At 46.0% G+C, this 21,294-nt stretch overlaps 3 protein-coding genes across 7 annotated transcripts; 2 read left to right on the forward strand and 1 right to left on the reverse strand.

Moving 5' to 3' along the window:
• Nucleotides 1-86: 86 nt before the first annotated feature.
• On the forward strand, nucleotides 87-6,764 carry CRYAB (crystallin alpha B). The gene is made up of 3 exons (XM_044996882.1): nucleotides 87-697; nucleotides 5,355-5,477; nucleotides 6,431-6,764. Exons 1-3 carry the CDS (start codon nucleotides 500-502, stop codon nucleotides 6,632-6,634), a joined length of 525 nt encoding a protein of 174 aa, XP_044852817.1. The 5' UTR covers nucleotides 87-499; the 3' UTR covers nucleotides 6,635-6,764.
• C22H11orf1 (chromosome 22 C11orf1 homolog) lies at nucleotides 6,654-16,209 on the reverse strand. Of its 3 annotated transcripts, none has more exons than XM_044996885.1 (4): nucleotides 16,073-16,209; nucleotides 10,523-10,750; nucleotides 9,754-9,820; nucleotides 6,654-8,676 (listed from the first exon to the last, which is right to left on the reverse strand). In XM_044996885.1, exons 2-4 carry the CDS (start codon nucleotides 10,745-10,747, stop codon nucleotides 8,501-8,503), a joined length of 468 nt encoding a protein of 155 aa, XP_044852820.1. In that variant the 5' UTR covers nucleotides 10,748-10,750; nucleotides 16,073-16,209; the 3' UTR covers nucleotides 6,654-8,500. The 3 variants fall into 3 exon arrangements, with proteins under 3 accessions (XP_044852820.1, XP_044852819.1, XP_044852818.1); XM_044996884.1 differs by lacking the exon at nucleotides 16,073-16,209 and adding an exon at nucleotides 13,738-13,914; XM_044996883.1 differs by lacking the exon at nucleotides 16,073-16,209 and adding an exon at nucleotides 13,641-13,904.
• On the forward strand, nucleotides 14,757-21,053 carry FDXACB1 (ferredoxin-fold anticodon binding domain containing 1). 3 transcript variants are annotated; one of them, XM_044996874.1, is made up of 6 exons: nucleotides 14,757-14,908; nucleotides 16,785-16,971; nucleotides 17,840-17,996; nucleotides 18,227-18,430; nucleotides 18,914-19,072; nucleotides 19,868-21,053. In XM_044996874.1, exons 2-6 carry the CDS (start codon nucleotides 16,797-16,799, stop codon nucleotides 21,051-21,053), a joined length of 1,881 nt encoding a protein of 626 aa, XP_044852809.1. In that variant the 5' UTR covers nucleotides 14,757-14,908; nucleotides 16,785-16,796. The 3 variants fall into 3 exon arrangements, with proteins under 3 accessions (XP_044852809.1, XP_044852807.1, XP_044852808.1); XM_044996872.1 differs by lacking the exon at nucleotides 14,757-14,908 and adding an exon at nucleotides 16,131-16,349; XM_044996873.1 differs by lacking the exon at nucleotides 14,757-14,908 and adding an exon at nucleotides 16,211-16,345.
• Nucleotides 21,054-21,294: the final 241 nt, after the last annotated feature.

Consider the following 21,294-nt stretch of genomic DNA (forward strand, 5'->3'; position numbering starts at 1 on the left):
TGACTAAAGCAGGCCTGCAGCTGCTCTTCTGTAAGGATCGGCAGAGCCATCTCTAGGCTCATGTGTAGCTTCAGGAACCAGATTCCAAACACGATGAAGACAACGGGCCCTTGTCACTTTCTGTGTGAGCCAAAGATAGGAACTGCATTGATCCTCCTGGCATCTGAAGCAGCTGGGAACATCAGCCAAGCCTGGGGACTCTACAGATAAACAGTGCGTGGGGGTGCGGGGCTGGGCAGCTCTGATTCTTGCTGACCCACTAGACTTTTTTTTCCCCTCCTCCTTAGCAGAGCTTTCAAATCCCCTAGATAATTGACTGGCCGCTGCTGAATGGAACAGACGGAGAGCTGGGATAATAAAACTCCTGACATCACCCTTCCAGAGAGTTCAGCGGGGGAGGCGAGGCCTGGATGGCAGTGGGTATAAAAAGCCGTGGCACATCAGTCCTTGAAGAACTCTGCTGCACATAAATTCTTACTCTTCTCCCAGATAAACACAGATGGATATCGCCATTCACCATCCCTTGATCCGCAGACCCCTGTTTTCCTTCTTGACACCAACACGAATCTTTGACCAGAGCTTCGGAGAGCATCTCTCAGAGTCTGAGCTGTTCTCTACCTCGGGTGCTCTCAGCCCTTTCCTGCTGAGATCCCCCTTCCTAAGGACACCCAGCTGGCTAGAGACTGGATTCTCAGAGGTAACTTTTCTCTCTTCACATGCTTTGTTGTCTGCTGCGCGTGCCTCTGGCTGGGTCTGGAGCCAAGAGCCCAGCCTGACTCCCTAGGGAACCCCGGGGAAGCTGCTGATAGATTGCTATTAGAAAAAAACTTGGGGGAGGAGCACCTCAAGGTGCCATCCTTGTGTCCCTGCTCGCTGCTCCCCATGTCAGGCAGGATTCAGCCCTACAGGCGCCGTCTGGCATTATACCAGTGCAAAAACCTTTGTGAAATAATAATACTTATCATGCCGCAGTTGCATCTGTGAATCAAGCACCTCAAGATGCTTCACTAATGTCAATTAATTAAGCATCACATTCCCCCTGTGAAGTAGGTAAGTGTTATGATAGCCATGGGACAGAGGGCAAAGTGATTTGCCTGAAATTTCACAGCAGTGCAGAGAACAGAACATAGGAGCCCTGAACTCCCAATTCGCTGACCTAACTTTTACACCACACTCCCTCTGGGAGAAAGGAATAGAACCCCCGAGTTGTGACTCCCCATCCCCTGCTGTTCCATCTTGACCACACTTCCTCTTTCCTTTCACAGTTTTCAGCCATTGCTACACAGCACAATTCCTGAGGTGCAGCTCCCATTTCTCTGCTTGGGCTTCACTTCTGTTGAATCACACAGGAGAAGTAGAGATTTCTCTCTTACGGATGTTGAGGGTCTCCAGGCATCCTCTTGATTCATGAGTCTCGCTGGCCTGATTGCCAGACTGGACTAGATGCTCCTGCTTACCCTACTGCCTCATTCTTGGGCCCTGTTTCACTCTTGTGTTTTAACGCTGGCCAGGGGTGCCTGAGGGTGGGGAGGGAGGGCAAGTGGGGCAATTTGCCCCAGGCCCCGGGCCCCACAGGGGCCCCCACGAGAATATAGTATTCTATAGTATTGCAACTTTTATTTAATGGAAGGGGCCCCCAAAATTGCTTTGCCCCAGGCCCCCTGAATCCTCTGGGTGGCCCTGACACTGGCTAGGAAGATGAGATCTACACCCCCCTCTGTAACCAGACCAATGCTGCCCTGTGAAGTGCCCAGCAGGAGGCGCTAATGCATGAATGCTCCTTTCTGGAGCCTGAATGCAGCACCTGAGTTTCACTGGCACAGGGGGTGCAAGTGCTGAGCTCACGTCCAAACCTGTATCCCTCTCCCCCGAGAGTTTAGTGCCTGACTCTCAGGCTTAGGAGAGACATGATACCGTATAGCAGTGCCTGTGGTTTTACTTTCATCACACAGGTTAGGAGATCTGTGGGTTGGCAGGCATCTGAGAAGCGTCTGAATTGTGAACAATCAGACTGGGAATGACATTGGCCAAGCCATAGAGTCTCTGCTATCTGCACAAAGGGTTAATTCGTTAAACAGAAGAGAGCAGGTTTCTGGCAGAATCTAGTCCAGAAGGAAAAGCAGACTGGCATTCTGCTCTGCAAAGTGACTGAAAGCTGGCATGATGGGCTGGCTCCATGTCCTTCATCTTTCCATATCTATGGAGAAAAATTGCCCAGTGTACAAGGAAAAATGTGTTAATTGTAACTGCTGTCCCAGCAAAGTCTGAGATCTGAGAGTCATGCTGGGCTCATGCATAATCCTCAGTCATAAAGATTCTGTGGGCCAAACTCTGCCTTGTGTAATGGAGGGCCTTGCAACTGAGACTTAGCTCAGATAATTCCGGTGATGCTGCAGGAACCCTGTGTTTGTACAGTACCTAGCACACTAGGATCCTAGTTCATGACTGAGACTGCTACATGCTACGGCACTAGAAATAAATAGTAACAGACTCTCTGGCTCCCTTTCCCAGGGGTGTGCTGACCTTGTAGGGCTAACAGGTGTTAAAAGCAGGATAGTCCTAAAAACTGTTCCTAAGACAATCAGCTCAGATGTGGATGCATGTGGGGCAGATGTGCTGGATACCAAGGACCAAGTTGCACAGACTCACTTTGCAGAGCAGAACTGCATTTTAAGAAAGGTGCAAAAGGAACACCCCCCATCTCCACCTTGTAAATAATTCCCCTGCGCCTGGAGGATCATCTTCCTGTCAGTCTCAAGGTTGAGCTAGAAAACAGTCCTCCCACGCTTCCCCGCTCCACTGCGTCTTCAGCTTGCGTGTTTCTAATGAGCCCGAATGTGACGAGTGCCTTCATCCAGGAACTGGTGCTGTAGGGAAAACCTTAGTAAAGAACAACTCTGGATCTGACTCCAGCACCCCAGAATATGTCTCTGTTGGCCCAATCTGCTCCAAGAATAGTGTCGGCGGATGGCTGGTTGCACTTAGCACCACTAGGACAGTAGTAAATGCAGAGATCCCAGTGGGACTTTAGAAACAAGTTTGCCCCATTTGTATAGAGTTCAGGCATCATATCCCCCTGGGACAAATGCCCTCTTACTTGGCCCCTGGTACCTTACACAGGCCAATAATTAGAGGGAAAGTTCTCGGAGGAATCAAACCAATGAGATGAATGGGCTTTGCCTTCATTGCAAACGATGGCGGCACAATCCCTGCCGTTGTCTGACTAGGACCTGGAGAGACTGCTGGGAAGTCTATTGAGAATGGGATCTGGCTAGCTCCAACAGCACAGTGGGCATATCTACTGCTGATTTCCCCTCTCTGACCATTTGCTTCCTGCCCCTGAGGTCAGATTGATCCCTGCACGGATACACACCAGGGGAGACAGTGCGTGCCTTCCTTACTCAGGTGCTGCTGGCCACCGGTGCAGGCTGGGGCAGGCCAAGTTGGGCCCTTGCTTAAAAGCCCCCTATGGGGAGGCTCAGAATCCCTGGGTAGTCAGAACACCTCTCCACCTCCAGAACTCCCCCTGCACTGAGGGCTGCTGCAGAGCCTGGGCATAACAGCTCCTTTTGCCAGGGGTATTGTGTAGTAGAGGCAGCTTCTGCCTATCTTACATTACAACCCCTTTGCGGCAGCTTAGCTGATGCAAAGGAGCCACGAAGAATGATGAACCACCAGACCTTTAGTTCCCACCAGCACTTGGCATCTTCCTCTCTGATCGTCTTAGCTCAGAGAAGTGCTTGGAGTTCCTCCAGCAGAACACGGAGGAGAACTATGCATAGAATCTCAGTAGTTAATTTGTAAGAGAAGAGCCAGGGAAATTCTTCCCACAAAACTGTCTATTCCCTGACCCTCTGCCTTTTCCCCCATTCCATCTTCCATGGGTTCCCTCTCATTTGTTAAGCACCAGTTCCCTTAGTTCTCAAGGCTTTGTCCAAGTCTCCTTCCTCCCAGGGAATTTCACAGACAAATCACTAAAGAAGCTGGCAGAGCCCCAAATTCACATTGACTGGGGCCTGCACAAACATCCCGCCTCCACACAGCAATTCCTCTGTAAACGTCCTTCAGCTCCAGCTCTGAATTGCTGCATGACAAGTGCCCATTCATCCCTCCAGGCCTTACAGTTAGGAGTGGGAGGCAAAAAAACCAGCTGCTTTGATAGCAATCCCCTAGTTGAAACACACTGGAGAGTTAGTCAACAACAGGCCTGATTCTTCTCTCAGCCAGGTGTAAATCAGGACTCTCTCTGCTGAAGTTACATGGCTGTGAGCGGCAAGTTGTCAAGGGCATTGAGAGCAGTAGGCTGTGAGGGAAGAAAAATGCAGGGACAGTCTGAAGAACTAGTGACTAACAGAGTCTTAAAGGGACACTGCCCTTTTGAAAGTCCCACTGCTGTCTGGAAAGTTTGTGCCTATTTTAGGGCTCATCCAAAGCCCATTGAAGACATAGGTCATCTTCCGACTTAATTGGACTTTGCATCAGACCCAGGGGTACAATTAACATCTAGGATTACTCTAACTGAAAGGTATTGGGGGGAAATAGTTTTTTTCTCTTCATTTTCTTGACTTAGTGGCTCAGACCTAGTTACCTGTTGAACCAACTTCTGTGTGTTGCTTGGCACCAAAATGTAGAGAGCTCAGTGTAATTAGGTTCACCACTCTGGATGGAACTAAATGTTAGGAAGGGAAATCCAAACAATTGAGGAAGCAAAGAGACCCCTCAAGTCAAAAGTGAGGAAACTGAACTGCTTAGAGTCAGCATGGAGGCTATTTAAGCAGCTCATAACAGTCTCAGAAGGCACCTACATCCCTCAGCAAAAGAAAAATGAATTAAGGAGGAAGGCAAGAAGGAAAACAGTTTGGCTCAATGGCATGGTCCAAGAGGTTATTCAAGTCAAACAGGTACACTTCAGAAATGGGACATCAACCCTAGAGCATCCAATAGAATGCAGCACTTATAATTAGTCAAAACTCTGACTATAGAGGGAGAAATGTGAACTGACTATACACAAGGTGGAGTCAAGTGCACAGTGGTTTTCTCCAGTGCTGACAAGACCCCTGTAAATATCAATAAGGGGAGCAGAAAGCCCCAAATAAAAGAAATTACAAACAAATAATAAGAAGAACTGGTCACATGCAATAAAAAAAACTAGGTAGACAGAGACAACCTGGCATGACTGGGATCCAAAACTGAAACAAAGGGGCAGGGGCAGGGCATGTTGGCCTCCCAATCTAGGGCTTGGTCCTACATCATTAAAATTCATAGGCACTTTTCTGTTGACCTGCTTGGATGCAGGGTGACGCCCCCAGCCCGCATTGGAGCTGCTCTTCTCTAACCAGCCCCTTGGTTTGCAGATGCGACTGGAGAAGGACAAGTTTTCCGTAAATGTTGACGTGAAGCATTTCTCTCCCGAGGAACTAAAAGTCAAGGTGTTGGGGGATGTGATCGAGGTCCATGGAAAACACGAGGAGCGCCAGGTATATCTACTCTGTGGTAAAGTGTGAACTGCCCCTGCGCCTGTTAAGCAAGGCTCTAACAAGATGGCAAAAGCCACCTTGTTGCCTGCTACTCTGAAATAATTTCTGTTCACTTTCATTAATCATTTGACCCTGGGCAGTAGCGGGGCAGAGGTTATTGCTGTGGAAAATCATTCATAAAATGAGCATTTCTGAGCCTCTCTCTTGTTGGGAAGGGGCCAGGAGCACAGCGATGGGAAAGCCCAAGTCTGGAGATTATTGAACTAATTAACACTGAGCCAGTTAACAATTAATAGAACTTTAATAATTAAACCAAATGGTGTATCCGACTCTAACTGCACTGTTAATATTCACAATATGTTACCCTGGCAAAGCCCCATAACAGCAGCTTGTACACTCAACTGAAAGAGTCGAATTTTGCTCTTGGTTACCTGAGTGCAGCTCCTGGCCCTTAACACCCATGTGACAGCTAGGAGGAGGGTGACGTCAGAACTTCCCAGGAGCAAAGGAGCGATAGAGTGCTCTGCTGGAGATCAGACCATTAGGAATCTGCACTGTAATGTACACTGAGACCCTGGGGAATGGCTGGGGGGGTGGTACTGGCCATTGCTCTGCCTGGAATGTTTTAGGAGACGACAGTAGAACTCCGACTAATAAGGGCAATCTGATTAAATGAGAATAGGAAGCACAAGCCCCACCATGAAATGAAGTTTGTAGGGTTCTCCAGCCTGCTACCATCTTAAGCCTGGACAGCACAGTGCAGTGTCTGAATTCAGTTTAGCCCTGCCGCTTTGCCAAGGTCTCTCCAGACAGGGATGCTCCAAACTTTCTGAAATATTTTCCTTTTGGGCGGGAGCTTCCCAAACTTGACCTCAGCTCAGGGGGAACGTTGTTAGTTGGAATCAAGCTGGCACATCAAACCAGGGCTGTTCTTTCCCTTCCCTTTCGATAAGGATGAGCATGGCTCCATTGCCAGGGAGTTCAACAGGAAATACAGGATCCCAGCAGATGTGGATCCTCTGTCCATCACCTCATCCCTGTCTTCGGATGGAGTCCTGACAGTGAATGGACCAAGGAAACAAACCGATGTTCCCGAGCGCACCATTCCCATCACCCGCGAGGAGAAATCTGCCATCGCAGGGGCCCAGAGGAAGTAGGAAGCTGTTTGAAACCGACTTTTCCATCCAGGAAAACCTTTCCATTGGATGCAAGCAGCGTATGCTGTACTGACTGGCCATACTTATTTATTTATGCTAAAGAAAGAGAACAAGCTCATTTGCTAACAAATAAAACATAAATAAGCATCTTGTGGTTTTGTCTTTGAATGTTAGGGTCTCAGATGTGGTGTCACTGCTAGTTTAGAAAAGCTTGGTAAGATTGTGCCTCTGGGATATATGCATGCAATTACTTATTATTTGTACTGTGGTAATGTCTAGAACCCCCAGTCATGCACTAGAATCCCACTGTTCTAGGTGCTGTACAGACATAGAACCAAAAAGATGGTCCCTGCCCCAAACAGCTTACAATCTAAGATACTATTTGTGTCCAGTGTGTAGGAAGAAGCCTACATAGCCTGATTTAGACAGACTGCCCCATAGCCCATGGTGTCCCCCTTAAGCAAGCCAGCACTAAATGTCTTGCATATACCTCTGGTGCCAAATCCTGAAGATTTTATTTGATGTTTGCTCAGCCCTTACTTGGTGTTTGCTGCACTCTTGACTTGAGTTAAATATACCCCATTAGCATTGCCCCTTTCCTGCAGGCTGACGATGGAGGAATGGGAGGCTCAAGGAGCTGGTGGAGCATTTGGGGGCTCAGAGGACATCAGGCTTCATGACACCAAAGTCTCCCCCAGCCTGAGGCACTAAGGAACACTTTGCAACGCTGGTTTCGCTTTATATGCAGACATTTTTTGCTACCACCTGGCTGCATGATCCATTTTTCCTCAATATTTCTGTCTGGATCAAGACTCTACAAATCCCAGATTCCTGCTGAATGTGTCTCACAAGCATCAGAAAAGTTGCTCTGGGGGAAATTAATTTAATTGGTTTGAAAACTCCAGGATGGCCTAAACCCACTCTAGTTACGGACATTAGATGACACTTAAGGGAGGAAAATTTTATCTGAATTCTCCATGTTGTGAGGAAATGTCCAAAAGCTGCAACTAATTCAGAGCAGACACAGGTTACAGTTGCAAAGCTGCTGTAAACACAGTTACAGCAACAGCTCTCACAGTACAAATCACATCATGCTGAAACTATGCAGCCAGTGCCCTTCAAACAATAAATAGCAGCTGATGTATAAAATGCTCAGCTGATTGTAGAGTGATACAAAATGCTACAGAGTTTTACTCTATTGTCACCAGCGGCTCAACCCTGAGGGATGCTGACAAAGGGAAAACAGTGGTAGCATTGATCCGGTTTAGTCTGTAACTCTAGCACAGAAAGGAGTGGAGAGAATTGCCATGTGCAGATCTGCCATGTGATGTATGAGTGGTGACATTTCTATTACAGCCTAAACTTCATTTTCTCAGATAGTTCATTATCTTCGCCTCACTAGACACACAAAACATTTCAGAAGTGACAGATTTTTATGCCAAATGTGCCATTCCCTAGGGCCTTAAAATGACAGAAATAAAATTAAAATTAAATTAATCAGATTTTATGGAAAAATAACTGGTCACACTTAAGCAGCCACTTGCTGATGAAACTTGGTTACATCTTTAAAACACTCTTGGGTATATTTGTCTTGGTACATGCCACGTGAAGCCACACTCAGTCAGCAAAAGGAAATGTCAGAGTCCTCTGTATAAGGTAAAAGTTAAAATGTCAGAAGGCAGAAATAACATGTGGAACAACAAACAATAGGGCATAAGCCTCAGAAAGCATTTACTTGTCACTCTGATGCCCTGTGTTTTAATATCAGAAATGTTTTACGACTTGAAGGATGGCCCCTTAGCAGCAGACAGGTTGGAGTCATTCTAACCACATGGCTGATCTCAAGTTAACGGCCTCTCTCTGCTCCTATTGCTTCTGCTGTGTCCCCTCCTGTTCTTTCTCCAGCATTTCACAAATGAGGGGAGTTCTGCCTTGAGGAGGTCCGTAATCTATCATGTAGCAGGACTGTGCAGTCGGTTTTAATGGAGGGGGTTCCAGTTCAGGCTGGTGTCCAGGAAACCAGTGAGGTTCTCGTTTAAATCCTGAGAGCAGCAAAGAGAAAACTGATGAGCTAACGGCAAAGCAATGAGAAGGCTATTGTCAGGAGAACAGATGAGACAACGGGAAGAACAAACCCAGGGGCAGACCCAACCTCTACCAGCCTACAGGGAAGTTGAACACGGGTTGAAGAGATACTATGCACTCTCAGCCAATTGGCATTGTCCAGGGTTTTATCATCAATCCTGGACATGTTACTTTATTAGCAGAACACATTGGAAAGATCCTGTCTAAGGTGCTAGGGTTCCATAGCATAGGATTTTGAAAGCACCTAAGTGCTATCCCATCCTAGGTCAGGAAAGCCAAACAATCCACTCAACAGTTCTAGAAACATTGCCAGATTTACAGGTGCATTATGAAGCTTTTACATCTTGCTCTGAAGAATCAGGTATTGGCCATGGACAAAGATGAGATACAAGACTAGACAGAGCTATGGTCTGGTTTGGTGGGGCAGGAGGTTGAGTACTGAAATGGAAAGGCCAGGTGTGCTTTGAGACAGATAGGAGTCAGGGATTCCAGACTAGATGGAGTAGTAGTTTGGCCCATAATGTCAGTGTTTTTATCCATTATGCTTTAATCTGATGATACTGTAAGCATGTTCTGCTTTAAAATGTTATACCCATATGCATATTCGTGTCCCTTCTACAGTGTCACGTGTAAGGTGAGAGATTAGCAAAATGAACCTAGCTGGAGTGAAATGTCTTCGTAGCCATCAAACACAACCAGAAAATGAGATTGATTAGATAGAGGGATGAGCTGTTTTCTGCAAAGTAGATGTTTGAAGGGTCTAAAACTGACGAGGCAGAGAGCCAGGAGCAATAAATAGGGATTTTGTTAGCCTCTCAGTCTGAAGAATATAAAGAGAACACCTGAAATACAAACACCACAGACCCTGTGGGACTGGAAATACGAGCTCCTATTTAGATCTAGGGGCATGACTCAGTAGGGAACAGACACGCTGGAACTCTTTTTTCTTCTCTAAGCATATGATTGTCATTTTAAAACTTCTTTTTAGCTACCGCACAGATCAAACTGACTACACTTCAGTTCCATGCACCTACTTCTTGAGCCGTGATGCCTTTCCTTGTTGTAATCTGACGAATAAACGGATTCAAAGTAGTGAGCATACTGAAAGGAAAAGCCCACGTTTAGTGCAGCAAAATATAAGTAAACAAACATCTAATAAAAAAAATACTGCGTACCTGTTAAAGGAATAGCCTGCTCACCAAAGCAGCTGAAATCATAATCCCTCTTTACACTCTGGGTAAGGCCACTGCAGAACTGACATGCCTATAATTTGTGTCACATGAAACCTGATAACATTAATGGCAAGGAGCCCAGTGATACGGTGAGGGGAAGAACCATGAGTCCAAAGGAGAAACAGCTCTGGCTTGTGAAACACTGCTGAGTTATGAGTGACTTGTACCATGGCACAAACTGATTTCAATGGCTTTGCTGGGGAGTAACTGAGGGTCAGAATTTGCACAATAACTTGTGGCTTATAGAGTCTGCCCTTGAGTCATTAGCTAGGGGCAGAACATTAACAGCAAAGGAAAGAACACCAGGAACCAGGTGAAAATAAAGTGAATGGAGCTGAGAATGGCCAAAGGATTGAGAGTTGAGTGAGACTGGGCCTGCCTTTTTAGTGATGGATTAGAGGTTGGGTGTTGGAAAGCAAAAGGAAATTTCTCAAGTCCTTGCTCCTGCTAATGGGGTAAGGGTGGGGGATACAGTGAATGAAAGAGGCTGTAGGGCTGGGGCTTTTGACCATATCTGCTATTTCACTTTTAGAGGCTAATAGAAAGGACTGGAGGAACAGAAAGTTTGTACCTGGGAAGGAAGCGGTTTGGGCTGTGTGACTTTCCGGATATCATACCGCTCCTGGTTCCAATTCCCCATAAGGGTTTTGTTGGAGTAAGCATCCTCATTGGTGGTGCATCTCCAGCCATACTGGCTAAACTTGGAAGTGCTGTTCCAGTCCGTCCACACTTCTGCATGTCCGGTGGCATGTATCAAGGAACCATGGCGAGGGTTATAGAAACAAGATAGGGACATGACCTAGGAACAGAAACCCAAAAACACATTGGGGAGGTCCCTGATCTCTGAAAAGACAAAATAGTGCTCTGGAAAGATGTTCTCCACCACCCCGGCAGCTAGGCATGCAGCTCCCAACCCTTCACTTAGCAGAGCACCATTTAACTTTATCAATGCAAAAAGTTTAGTTTGAATTTGTGTGTGTGTAATTTATCTTTCCTTACTTAGATAATAACACTTAGTTCTTTTCAGCTTCATCAAGCTTCAAAAACTACACTAGACCCTTCAGAATAATAATATCCTCATTTTCCCCAAGGCCACAGGGAGCTGTCTGAGCTGGGATTAGAATTTGTGAATTGCAAACTCCATGTCATCTGCTCAGACCATACCTCCTATCTGAAGTCTTTTACTGTTATTATTTGAGTGATTCTTAACAGAGTTTCCTTCCGCTGGCTGGAAGGATAGCTAATGACTGGAGGATAGCTAATGTGATGCCAATTTTTAAAAAGGGCTCCAGAGTGACGCTGGCAATTACAGGCCGGTAAGCCTGACTTCAGTACTGGGCAAACTGGTTGAAACTATAGTAAAGAACAAAATTGTCAGACACATAGATGAACATAATTTGTTGGGGAATAGTCAACATGGTTTTTGTAAAAGGAAACCATGCCTCACCAATCTACTAGAATTCTTTGAGGGGGTCAACAAGCATGTGGTTAAGGGGGATCCAGGGGATATAGTGTATTTAGATTTTCAGAACGCCTTTGACAAGGTCCCTCACCAAAGGCTCTTAAGCAAAGTAAGCTGTCATGGGATAAGAGGGAAGGATTGGTAGCTGGTTAAAAGATAGGAAACGAAGGCCAGGAATAAATGGTTAGTTTTCAGAATGGAGAGAGGTAAATAGTGGTGTCCCCTAGGGGTCTGTAGTGGGCCCAGTCCTATTTAACATATTCATAAATGATCTGGAAAAAGGAGTAAACAGTGAGGTGACAAAATTTGCAGATGATCCAAAACTACTCAAGATAGTTAAGTCCCAAGCAGACTGCGAAGAGCTACAAAAGGACTCTTAAAACTGGGTGACTGGGCAAGAAAATGGCAGATGAAATTCAATGCTGATAAATGCAAAGTAATGCACATTGGAAAACATAATCCCAACTATACATATAAAATGACGGGGTCTAAATTTGCTGTTACCACTCAAGAAAGAGAACTTGGAGTCATTGTGGTTAGTTCTCTGAAAACATCCATTCAATGTGCAGCGCCAGTCAAAAAGCTAACAGAATGTTGGAAATCACTAAGAAAGGGATAAATAATAAGACAGAAAATATCATTTTGCCTCTATATAAATCCATGGTACGCCCACATCTTCAATACTGCGTATAGATGTGGTCGCCTCATCTCAACAAAGATATATTGGAATTGGAAAAGGTTCAGAAAAGGGCAACAAAAATGTGTAGGGGTATGGAATTGGTGCTCTATGAGGAGAGATTAAGAAGACTTGGAGTTTTCAGTTTGGAAAAGAGACAATTAAGAGGGGGATATGATAGAGGTCTATAAAATCATGACTGGTGTGGAGAAAATAAATAAGGAAGTGTTATTTACTCCTTCTCATAACACAAGAACTAGGGGCCACCAAATGAAATTCATAGGCAGCAGCTTTAAAACAAACAAAAGGAAGTATTTCTCTACACAACGCACAGTCAACTTGTGGAACTCCTTGCCAGAGGATATTTTGAAGCCAAATCTATAGCAGGATTCAAAAAAGAACTAGATAAATTCATGGAGGATAGGTCCATCAATGGCTATTAGCCAGGATGGGCAGGGATGGTGTCCCTAGCCTCTGTTTGCCAGAAGCTGGGAATGGGCAATAGGAGATGGATCACTTGATGATTACCTGTTCTGTTCATTCCCTCTGGGGCACCTGGCATTGGCCACTGTCAGAAGACAGGATACTGGACTAGATGGACTTTTGGTCTGACCTAGTATGACCATACTTATGAATAGTAGCTGGAAGGCTACACAGAACAGAATGGCAGACAGTAACGGTGTTGCTGTCATAAAATCAATTCTTGTTATACTGTGTAATCCACACAGAAAGCTTTAAGTACTATCATATATGGCTAGACCCTTCTCCCCCTGGATGGAATTATAGTTATAATTATTATAGGTACAGTCTGCTGGAATCTGCCAGGGCTCTGCCCCTACAGTTCAGGAAGAGGTCTCCAGATATTTTATTATGATAGTGAATAAGAGTGGGGATTGAGAGTGGATCCTAATTCAGGCAGCTGAATTCCAACACTGGAGAATTCTAGTCTTTGTAATTAGTGAGTAACAGTGTTCCAGAACTGCAAAATACACAGATGGTATCCACATTGTTCTGAGCAGGAATCTTGGGACATGGCTGATGATTTCAAACATCCCAATGTTTGGATCTGGAGTTTTGGTTTGGGCCCTTTTGTAGAGAAAAGAGGTTTTGGAAACAGAAAATAAATCATTATTATTACAATTTATTTGTAAGGTGTTGACAGTGGACTCAGCTCCACACAAGATACAAAGGAAGACACAGTCCAATAGCTGGACAGCTCATGAACACAACAGGAGGCCCAAAGGGTGGTGCTAACCTTGGCCCTGATTCTGCAATGATCTTTACCTGGGTGCTTAAGATCCCCCCTCCCCGCCACACACAGACACACACAGATTGGGGGCTGGACTTTTCAGAGATGGGTTAGTATTTGAGGTTCTTGGAAGAAGAAAGCTTTGAGAAGGAATTCGAAGAATGTGTGGATGGTGAATGGAAAATGGAAATGAATCTAGAAAAGTCTATGAACAGAATCAAGTAGCCTAATGTTTTCAAAAGAACAATATAAAGGATCAGGAGCCAAGGGAGACATGGATACTAGCCCTGTACAAAAAATACCTCAGACTCCGTGGACTCTGATGGGCCCAGTGACATAAGACTCTGCTCCATGCACACAACTGTTCTGGAATCACAAACCCCGTGTCCCACTCTTAACTGTGCAGTTCATCCAAGGGTCTCAGACAAAAGTTCCACACAGGAATCTCAGCACACTGGTGTGGACATGAGTGCAGCAACCTTACTGGGCTGGTGTAGCTGATGTTAAACACTCCAAAGGCTGTGCCAATGGAGCAGGAGCAGGGACCAGGAGCTCCGGCAGGCAGACAGAAAAACTGATCTGATCTTGTTTATGAGCTCATGTCCTTATCATCAACTAGTGCTGATGTCACCAGTTACTGTGAATCTGTGAAATGAGACACTTGTAACACTTTTTGTTTTATGAAAACTTTTGTGAGCAGATGTTGCCAGAGCAATGCATCTGGACACTTAGCAATGACTAAAAATTAAACAGGTGCATAAAAGCTACCCACATGGGCAGCCAGATCAGCTATTAGTGCTTAGCTCAGTAGCTACCTCCAAGTGCTGGAATACTACCCAATACTCATTACAAGGCCTCATGTATGGTGATTATCCTCAAAAACATATCACTCGAGTTAGATAACTAACTCCCCCTCAGCATGGACCTGATCCAAAGTGCATTGAAATCAGTTAAAAGATGTTCACTGATTTCAGGGGGCATTGGATTAGGCCCTATATGAAGAAAAACTCTATTAACCTAAGACCAAACAGGCATGTGATTTCTGTATTACAGAATGATTATCACATTGAAAAATTAGTGTCTATACAGTGCTTTGAGGCTGAAATGTGCTACCTCGGGGCTAAGAACTATTGTTTAACCAAATCCAAAACACAAGTTAGTGTAACGTTCAGGTTACAACTGGAAATGCTGAACATTCTGGAAATGCAAATAATAAATTGCCATGTTTTATGGGATACGTTTAATGGGACTGTGATGGGGCGGACCGGCCCCGCATTGGGAATGAGAGGGCTAATCCTTCCCTCCCTGCAGAGAAAGCCCCACACCTGAGGTGCTGCTGGGCATGCTCAAGTATAAAAGCTGATAGAGCTGTTCACCCAGGGCTGATTGTGGAGGAGGAAGGATGCTTGGCAGAGGCTCCAGCCCAGAAGCCATTGCAGCTTTTACCTGCCAGAACTGAAGAGCCCAAAACCAGGCCCAGAGGCCAGCTGCTACCAGAACCCCAGAAGTGCATGGTGCTGAGGAGCCTGGAGACCCTGATATTACATGGAGTGTTGCAGCAGGAGAGCTGTTAGGAAGTGTCCCAGGGTGGGTGAGAGAGTGGTACCTCCCACCCCAATGAGGGCAGTGGGTTTTGGTGAGATTCCCTGCTGACCTGTAGTGAGCCATGCTGCCTGCTGTTAGGGCCATGGGTTGGGGCCTGGTGGAGTTGGGTAAGCCTGGGCTGCCACCCTTGTGGGATGACCTCCAGGCCACCCTACCCTACTGTCCTGGGGGCCCACTGAAGTGCCTCTGGCTGGAAGGCCATGCTGTCTCACTAGGGAAGAGACTTGGGGGTACTCTGGCCATTGGGCCACACTGCTCTAGGGGTACACTGAATTAACTCTGGCTGCTAGGCTGTGACCCCACCTAGGAAGAAGCAATGGATGAGCCTGGGTCATTGGGCCACACTGTGTGGCCTACTAGAGAGGGTGCAGAAAATGGACCGAAGCATAGATAGGTGGGGTTACTGCCTACCCCTCCGATGCAGGGGGTGGATGGGGTACAAACCCCACCACAAACAGTAACACAGAGCTACACAACGAACCTGGGAAAGAGGGCCAGGGAATATTTTCTATGTGCAACATAGCCAAAATAGCATTAAAATGAGAGGGGAACTATAGCACGACTGGATTTGTTTAGAGCTGTAATCTTAACATTACTTTAAGGGAGAGTTTTTTGTGCTGAATTTCCTTGTTTTTGTTGTGAAGAAAACAAATGAATGAAACAAAACAGAGAGTGTTTCCTTTCCTCCACTGCCCACTAAGTAGCCCCAAGCACCTGAGTCCCTGCGAACTGCACGGTGAGCTCTGCCCGGGCAGGAATGACGGCTCCCCTGGCACAGAGCTCGTACCCAACAAGCTCAGAGGCTCTGCAGGCATCAGGCATGTTGACTTTAGCACCGGGCGTCAATGCTGCCACTGCCATTAGCTACGGGGTCACTGCCATGTACAAGGCCCCAGCCTGCCCATGGCACCCAAGTGAGATCCGTGCGCTTGTGCTAACGCCCCTCCCACATCTCGGACCAGTCCCCCCGGCATGAGAGGGGCCTCGCCCACTTGCAACCTAGGCCACTGAGCGCGGTCTCCCCGCTTTGCACCCAGCCCCCGGACCTTGGGCTACAGGCCCCGCCCACGCGCAGCCAGGCCCCGCCTCCTACGCACAACCCCGCCCACTCGCCCGCCTCTGAGCTCACCCTGACCCGCCCGTGAGTCAGGCCACGCCCCTTAGCCGCCCGGCCTGGCCCTGGGGCGATGAAGTCACTGGCGGGACGTTACGCGCCGCCCGGGAAGAGGAGGCTCCGGTTCGCTGCGCGGACTCGCCGGCTGGTCCAGACGCGACAACCCAGCGAGGCGGGGCCGAGCCTGTTCCCATGGCAGCCGGGAAACGCGTCTGACGTCACGAGCTGCGCGCCGGCAGTGAGGCAAATCACACCGCGACGGGACAGACCAGAGGAGCGACGGCCTTGGTGGGTTGGTTGGTTGGTTGGTTGGTGGGTGGGGTCCCCTTGGGAGGCCCCGGGACGGGTCCCTGGGAGCGGTTCGGGCTCCTTGGGGGGTCCCCAGTTTAGGATGCTCGCCCCACCCCCTCCCTTGGAGCCCTGGAGATGTCTCCCCTCCCGGCGGGGGCGTCTCCCCTCCCCGTGCTGCGTTGGGGTGGGCTATGGTGCAGAGGGGGCCTTTTTGGATGGGGAGAGGTCTGAGGTCTGTTTTCTACGGGGGAGGGTGGAGATGAAATGGGGAAGCCCTTTTTCCCCCAAAGGGGGAGGCCAGTGAGCCGTTCACGTGGGTCCCAAAGCTCGGCTTCAACCCCCACACTTTGGCAGCCCCTTGTAATGTATGAGGCCCCACCGCCAGCTGAAACTGTGACAGCACAAGGGGGCCCTGACCGATCTTCCTACTTCTTAGGATTTTGATACAATGAGACCCACCCGCCGACTCCTTCTAGTCGGGGAAGGAAACTTCTCTTTCTCTGCCTCCTTGTGTGATGCAAGCAATCGTGAGACTCACATCACTGCCACTTGCTATGAGAGCGAAGAGAGAGTTTCCAGACAGACACTTGCTAAAACGAACATACAGCTTCTGAGAAGGAAAGGTAAAGAAATCCCCAAAGGAAATCACTTTGCCATATTGTGCTGAATGCTAAGTATCCCCCACAGCTGTCTGGGTGAGTAACTGAGGGAGTGGATTAAAATTATAAGGGAAAAAATACAGTGAAATTCTTCCAGACAGTGAGATTTATCAGGCTGTGGAATTGTTCCACAGGAAATGCGTTTTAACAGCTATTGAAACAAGATCCCTGTATTGAACAATACTATTGGTCATAACAATGATAAAGGGCCTTTGGGGAAAGAACAAAGTTAACTAAAACAGGAGATGGTTTTGTAGGAGCAATTAAGGCACTTCAAATATTCCTCCAAATATCAATTTCAGACCAGAGAACATTTCCCCAGAAGAAATGAGGGGGATTCTAGAGAAATTCCCTCAGAGGAGTGAAGAACCCTCCAAATACTCATACCTTCAAATCTAATCAGAATCACACTAAAGAAAATAAAAACCACCACCAGCAGAAGTAAAAGGGGGCTTAACTTCCTAACATCAACTCCAGTGGGGGTAAGGAAAGAAGAAAGGAAATGCCATGTGATATTTAAAACTGGATTGTGCAAAGCACTAGAAAATATGATGGGGGAACAATCCTGCATTGGCCTCTATGGGATGAACTAGATGAGACTATATAGTTTTCTTAATGTCTATGATTTTGAAACGAGAACTTGCTTTTCCTTTTCATTTGCCATCTTTATGACCAACAGTAGAAGCTGTTTGACAGATTGAAAGCTCCATTAAAATAACCCAGCTCTACTCTCTCCTTTCTACCTGGTTACTTATGTATATATTCTGGGCTTTTCAATGAAGATTCTATCATGTTAAATCCCCTGCTCTCGTGCTTTCCTGTACTTTTGCAGGGGTTGAAGTTCGCTTTTGTGTGGACTGTACCAAACTGAAGGATTCCTTTTTGCCAGCAAAGAGAAATTTTGATTGCATTTATTTCAATTTCCCTCACTGTGGAAGGAAAGCTGGGGTGACAAAGAATAGAGAGCTTCTTACAAAGTTTTTCTGTAGGTGAGTAAAGTGAAACTAAGTAGCACAGACTTCTCTTACCATGTGGTCTGCTGAGCCACTTTCTAGAAGCTGCGTTTTGGTTCCTGAAACTAGTGCTTTAAATTCAAGGCAATTTTCCGGGACTTTAAAAAACATTGTTTAGAAAGGGCCCTTTTCCCCCATGTACTTTACCGTCACTGTTCTGTTTCTAAGTGTCCTGCAAGAGTATTACCAGCTGGTTCTTGTTCTAGCTGTGCAGACGTGCTCGCAGAGAAGGGAGAGGTCCATGTGGCTCTTTGCAAAGGGCAGGGAGGGACGCCTGCTGACCAGCCAATGAGAGAGTGGCACAACAGCTGGCAAGTTGTGGCTATGGCAGCGGGAGCAGGATTTATCTTGAGTGACGTTCATCCCTTCAACTTAGAGGATGTTCATGGATATAAGTGCACTGGCTACAGGTAACCTATAGATGCTGCAAAAAGAAGTCATTGATATTCATGCTGCTCCTTAGGTATTTCCGTAGTGCCTGACACCATAGTCCAGAGCATTGTCTTGTGGAGGAAACCCACCTAATTTTTTTCATTCTATAAAAATACAATATACTTCTCTTCCATCTCTTAGTAGGGTGGATAAGAAACAGTGAAATTCTTGCCTTTTGAGAGAGTATCTGCCAGAAAAAATGGTATCTTAAATCTCAGGATTAGCATTTCTGTTTCCAAATGAAACCAGTAATATTAAGGGATTGGGGAGAGCCAAATCCTATGATTGGTCTATTTGCTTAGACAAAGGTTGCACGCTAGATCTTCTGCAATGTAGACAACATTATGCTGACTCAGTCTTATCAGTTTACTATTTATTCAATGTCACTTTCATTTGTGTGTTTAATATTGGTCAAATATCAGTTACTTTACCAGATGGTGCATTTGTGTGTGTGTTGCCAGGAGTCAGGATAAATCCTTCTCTGTAGAAGGTGCATTAAACCACATCTTCACTCGGGGCTTGCCATTTCCACATCCCAGGCCTGTGATCTGCCAAACTGAACTGGAGGGCAAGAGGGTTTCCATCCAGGTTCCAGAAATATTTGTGGATAAAATTAACAGGTAAGTGTTCTAGTCCAATATCAGGTTTGATTGTAGATTTATTCACCAGGCTGCATTTGGGCCATGCTGAACAAAACCAGACAATGCTTGAGTCTATTGCTAACTTAATCCACAATCTTGCATGAATGATCAGTTTGCATCTCTGAGACAGGTAATCACTAAATGTTCCAAATTCCATTTCCTCTTAGCGGGAAAGAGCAAATTTGAAACCAACATAAAAATGACCATATTTATGGTCCACTTAGCATAAGGCTTCAGAAGAGAGGATGTTACTGTTCCTATTTACAGGAGTAGAAGAGGGAAGTTGTAATTACACATTGTGCAGTGATTTGGGAGCAGTCTTGGAGGTGGCTTAGTCTGTACTAATATTGCTAAGGCTAGTTAGATTAAAAACTAAGTTTTTATTCCTGTCTCTAAACTGGTTCATAGTCTCGAAAATATCCAGAGCTTAACATACTTTTGATTGGCTTTGTTAAATAAGCTTGTAATTCTAATAGTGAGTGGAAGTCAGCTGATACTTGCTAGGAAAGGCCTCCCCCTTCCACCAGCTGAAGTGCAACTAATCCTCAATTGCAACTCTTAACACACATCCTTATGTCCTGCAGATGTCTTGGTAATAAGTATGCCACCATGACTAAAGATTTTCCCTGTCCAAGTGGCTATTGAAAACAAGCTTAACATTAAGATCACTTTGGAGAAGTCATTATACTTGTCTTTAATTATAAACAGACGAAAATGTTTTTACAAGTCTAAGTAGAGTGATTTTTTAATAATCTACTGTTTTGTTTTTAATAGGTGTTTCCTTGATACCAATTCAGATCATCCTGTAAGAACTATAAATGAAAAGCTCATTGCTCAACTCAGCCAAACCTTCCCATTACAAAGGGTTGACCACTCCCTGTCTCTCCTGCACCAAGGTGGCCTAAGTGCTGTTTCTCAGTCAAACGCCTTTTGGATCATTCCCAACACAAAGGAAAATCCAAACTCTGATCCTATAGGTAAGGGAACAGCAAGAGGTGTCTTATTTTGTGGCGTTCATTTCTGCAGGGACATAGACCAAGATGACAGAATGAAGGCTCAGGAAGGAGACCAGCTCTCAGAACATTATCTTAGATCTTCCCTTCTGGTTCATGTTCAGGATGTGATACGAAGGCTGAGCTTTCTCCCTGGGACTCTGCATGTTCTCAGTGGGCCTGTCTTTAGGAAGTGTCTGATCTCTCCGCGCACTCTGCCTGTTTTTCATGAGACTCTTTTTATGTGTGCAGTTGATAAGGGTACAGAGGGCAGCTGTATCCAGATGCTTATGGATAATATTAAAAACACTATAAGTTCTCTGCTCCCATCTCTTTCTTGTTTTACATTGAACTCCACAGTAGAAGAAGCAAAAAGCTCTGAAACAATTGAGCTAAATGATTCAGTCAGGCCTGACCCTCAGCTTGATAAAACTCAATATATCATCTGTGTGAAAACTGACACTTCAGACTCCAAAGCCAGTGGCTCTTGCATAGGAGCCATAGCAGCAGCTCCCTGTGGGCCAATAAACAGTGAACTGGGCATTGTGTGCGCATCAGTGAATCTTGACCTGGTAGCCATGCAAATTTGTGGAATTTCTGACTGGCGAATGCTGTGGACCGTAGATGAGCGTTTTCTGAATCAGTTTATTGGAGGAGAGTTAGGACCTTTCAAGAGCTTTTCACTCTATCCACCTTCCTATGTGCATGATGTCAGCTTCTGGGTTCCTGAGTGTGAACAGTTTGACGAAGTTGCATTTCACACTATTGCCAGGTGTGTGTCACAGGAAACTGTTGTGTCCATTCAACTCCTTGACAGCTTTCAGCATCCACAAACTGGACAAATCAGCCTCTGCTACAGACTAACCTTCCAGTCCTGTGACAAGGCTCTTACTCGCCAGCAGGTGGCAGAGATGCAGATGCAGTTTAGAAAGGAGATACAGCAATGTTTGCACATAACTCTTAGGTAAATTATTGTATGCTATTTTCGGACCTTCATCAGCAGCACCACTTTGCTGTGAGAAGCCTGGACTTCATGTTGTGGGTCCCTTAACACTGTGTGTTACTATTATGTTTAGCTAAATTCTGCCTCTTATAAAGGCTGTGCAGATTAATTTAAAATGTTACATACCTGCCTTTAATTCTACTCTCAAAAATAAATTCCAGCTGCCTTCCTCTTGTCTGACTGTATGTGACTGTTGAAATGCCAGT

The sequence above is a fragment of the Mauremys mutica genome, chromosome 22 (assembly GCF_020497125.1).
Source record: "Mauremys mutica isolate MM-2020 ecotype Southern chromosome 22, ASM2049712v1, whole genome shotgun sequence".
Classification (NCBI taxonomy): domain Eukaryota; kingdom Metazoa; phylum Chordata; order Testudines; family Geoemydidae; genus Mauremys; species Mauremys mutica.

Bases quoted from the DNA above. Each gene is read 5' to 3' on its own strand.
- CRYAB (XM_044996882.1), top strand. From the start codon at position 500: ATGGATATCGCCATTCACCATCCCTTGATCCGCAGACCCCTGTTTTCC. The intron at 698-5,354 runs GTAACTTTTCTC...CTTGGTTTGCAG, and splicing joins TAGAGACTGGATTCTCAGAG to ATGCGACTGGAGAAGGACAA. The intron at 5,478-6,430 runs GTATATCTACTC...CCTTTCGATAAG, and splicing joins GAAAACACGAGGAGCGCCAG to GATGAGCATGGCTCCATTGC.
- C22H11orf1 (XM_044996883.1), bottom strand. From the start codon at position 13,691: ATGGAGCAGAGTCTTATGTCACTGGGCCCATCAGAGTCCACGGAGTCT. The intron at 10,751-13,640 runs GTATTTTTTGTA...TTCTGTTCCTAG, and splicing joins CAGAGTCCACGGAGTCTGAG to GTCATGTCCCTATCTTGTTT. The intron at 8,677-9,753 runs GTAGGTGCATGG...TGCTGCTCTCAG, and splicing joins AAGGCATCACGGCTCAAGAA to GATTTAAACGAGAACCTCAC.
- FDXACB1 (XM_044996872.1), top strand. From the start codon at position 16,131: ATGAAGTCACTGGCGGGACGTTACGCGCCGCCCGGGAAGAGGAGGCTC. The intron at 16,972-17,839 runs GTAAAGAAATCC...GTACTTTTGCAG, and splicing joins ACAGCTTCTGAGAAGGAAAG to GGGTTGAAGTTCGCTTTTGT. The intron at 17,997-18,226 runs GTGAGTAAAGTG...TTCTTGTTCTAG, and splicing joins CTTACAAAGTTTTTCTGTAG to CTGTGCAGACGTGCTCGCAG.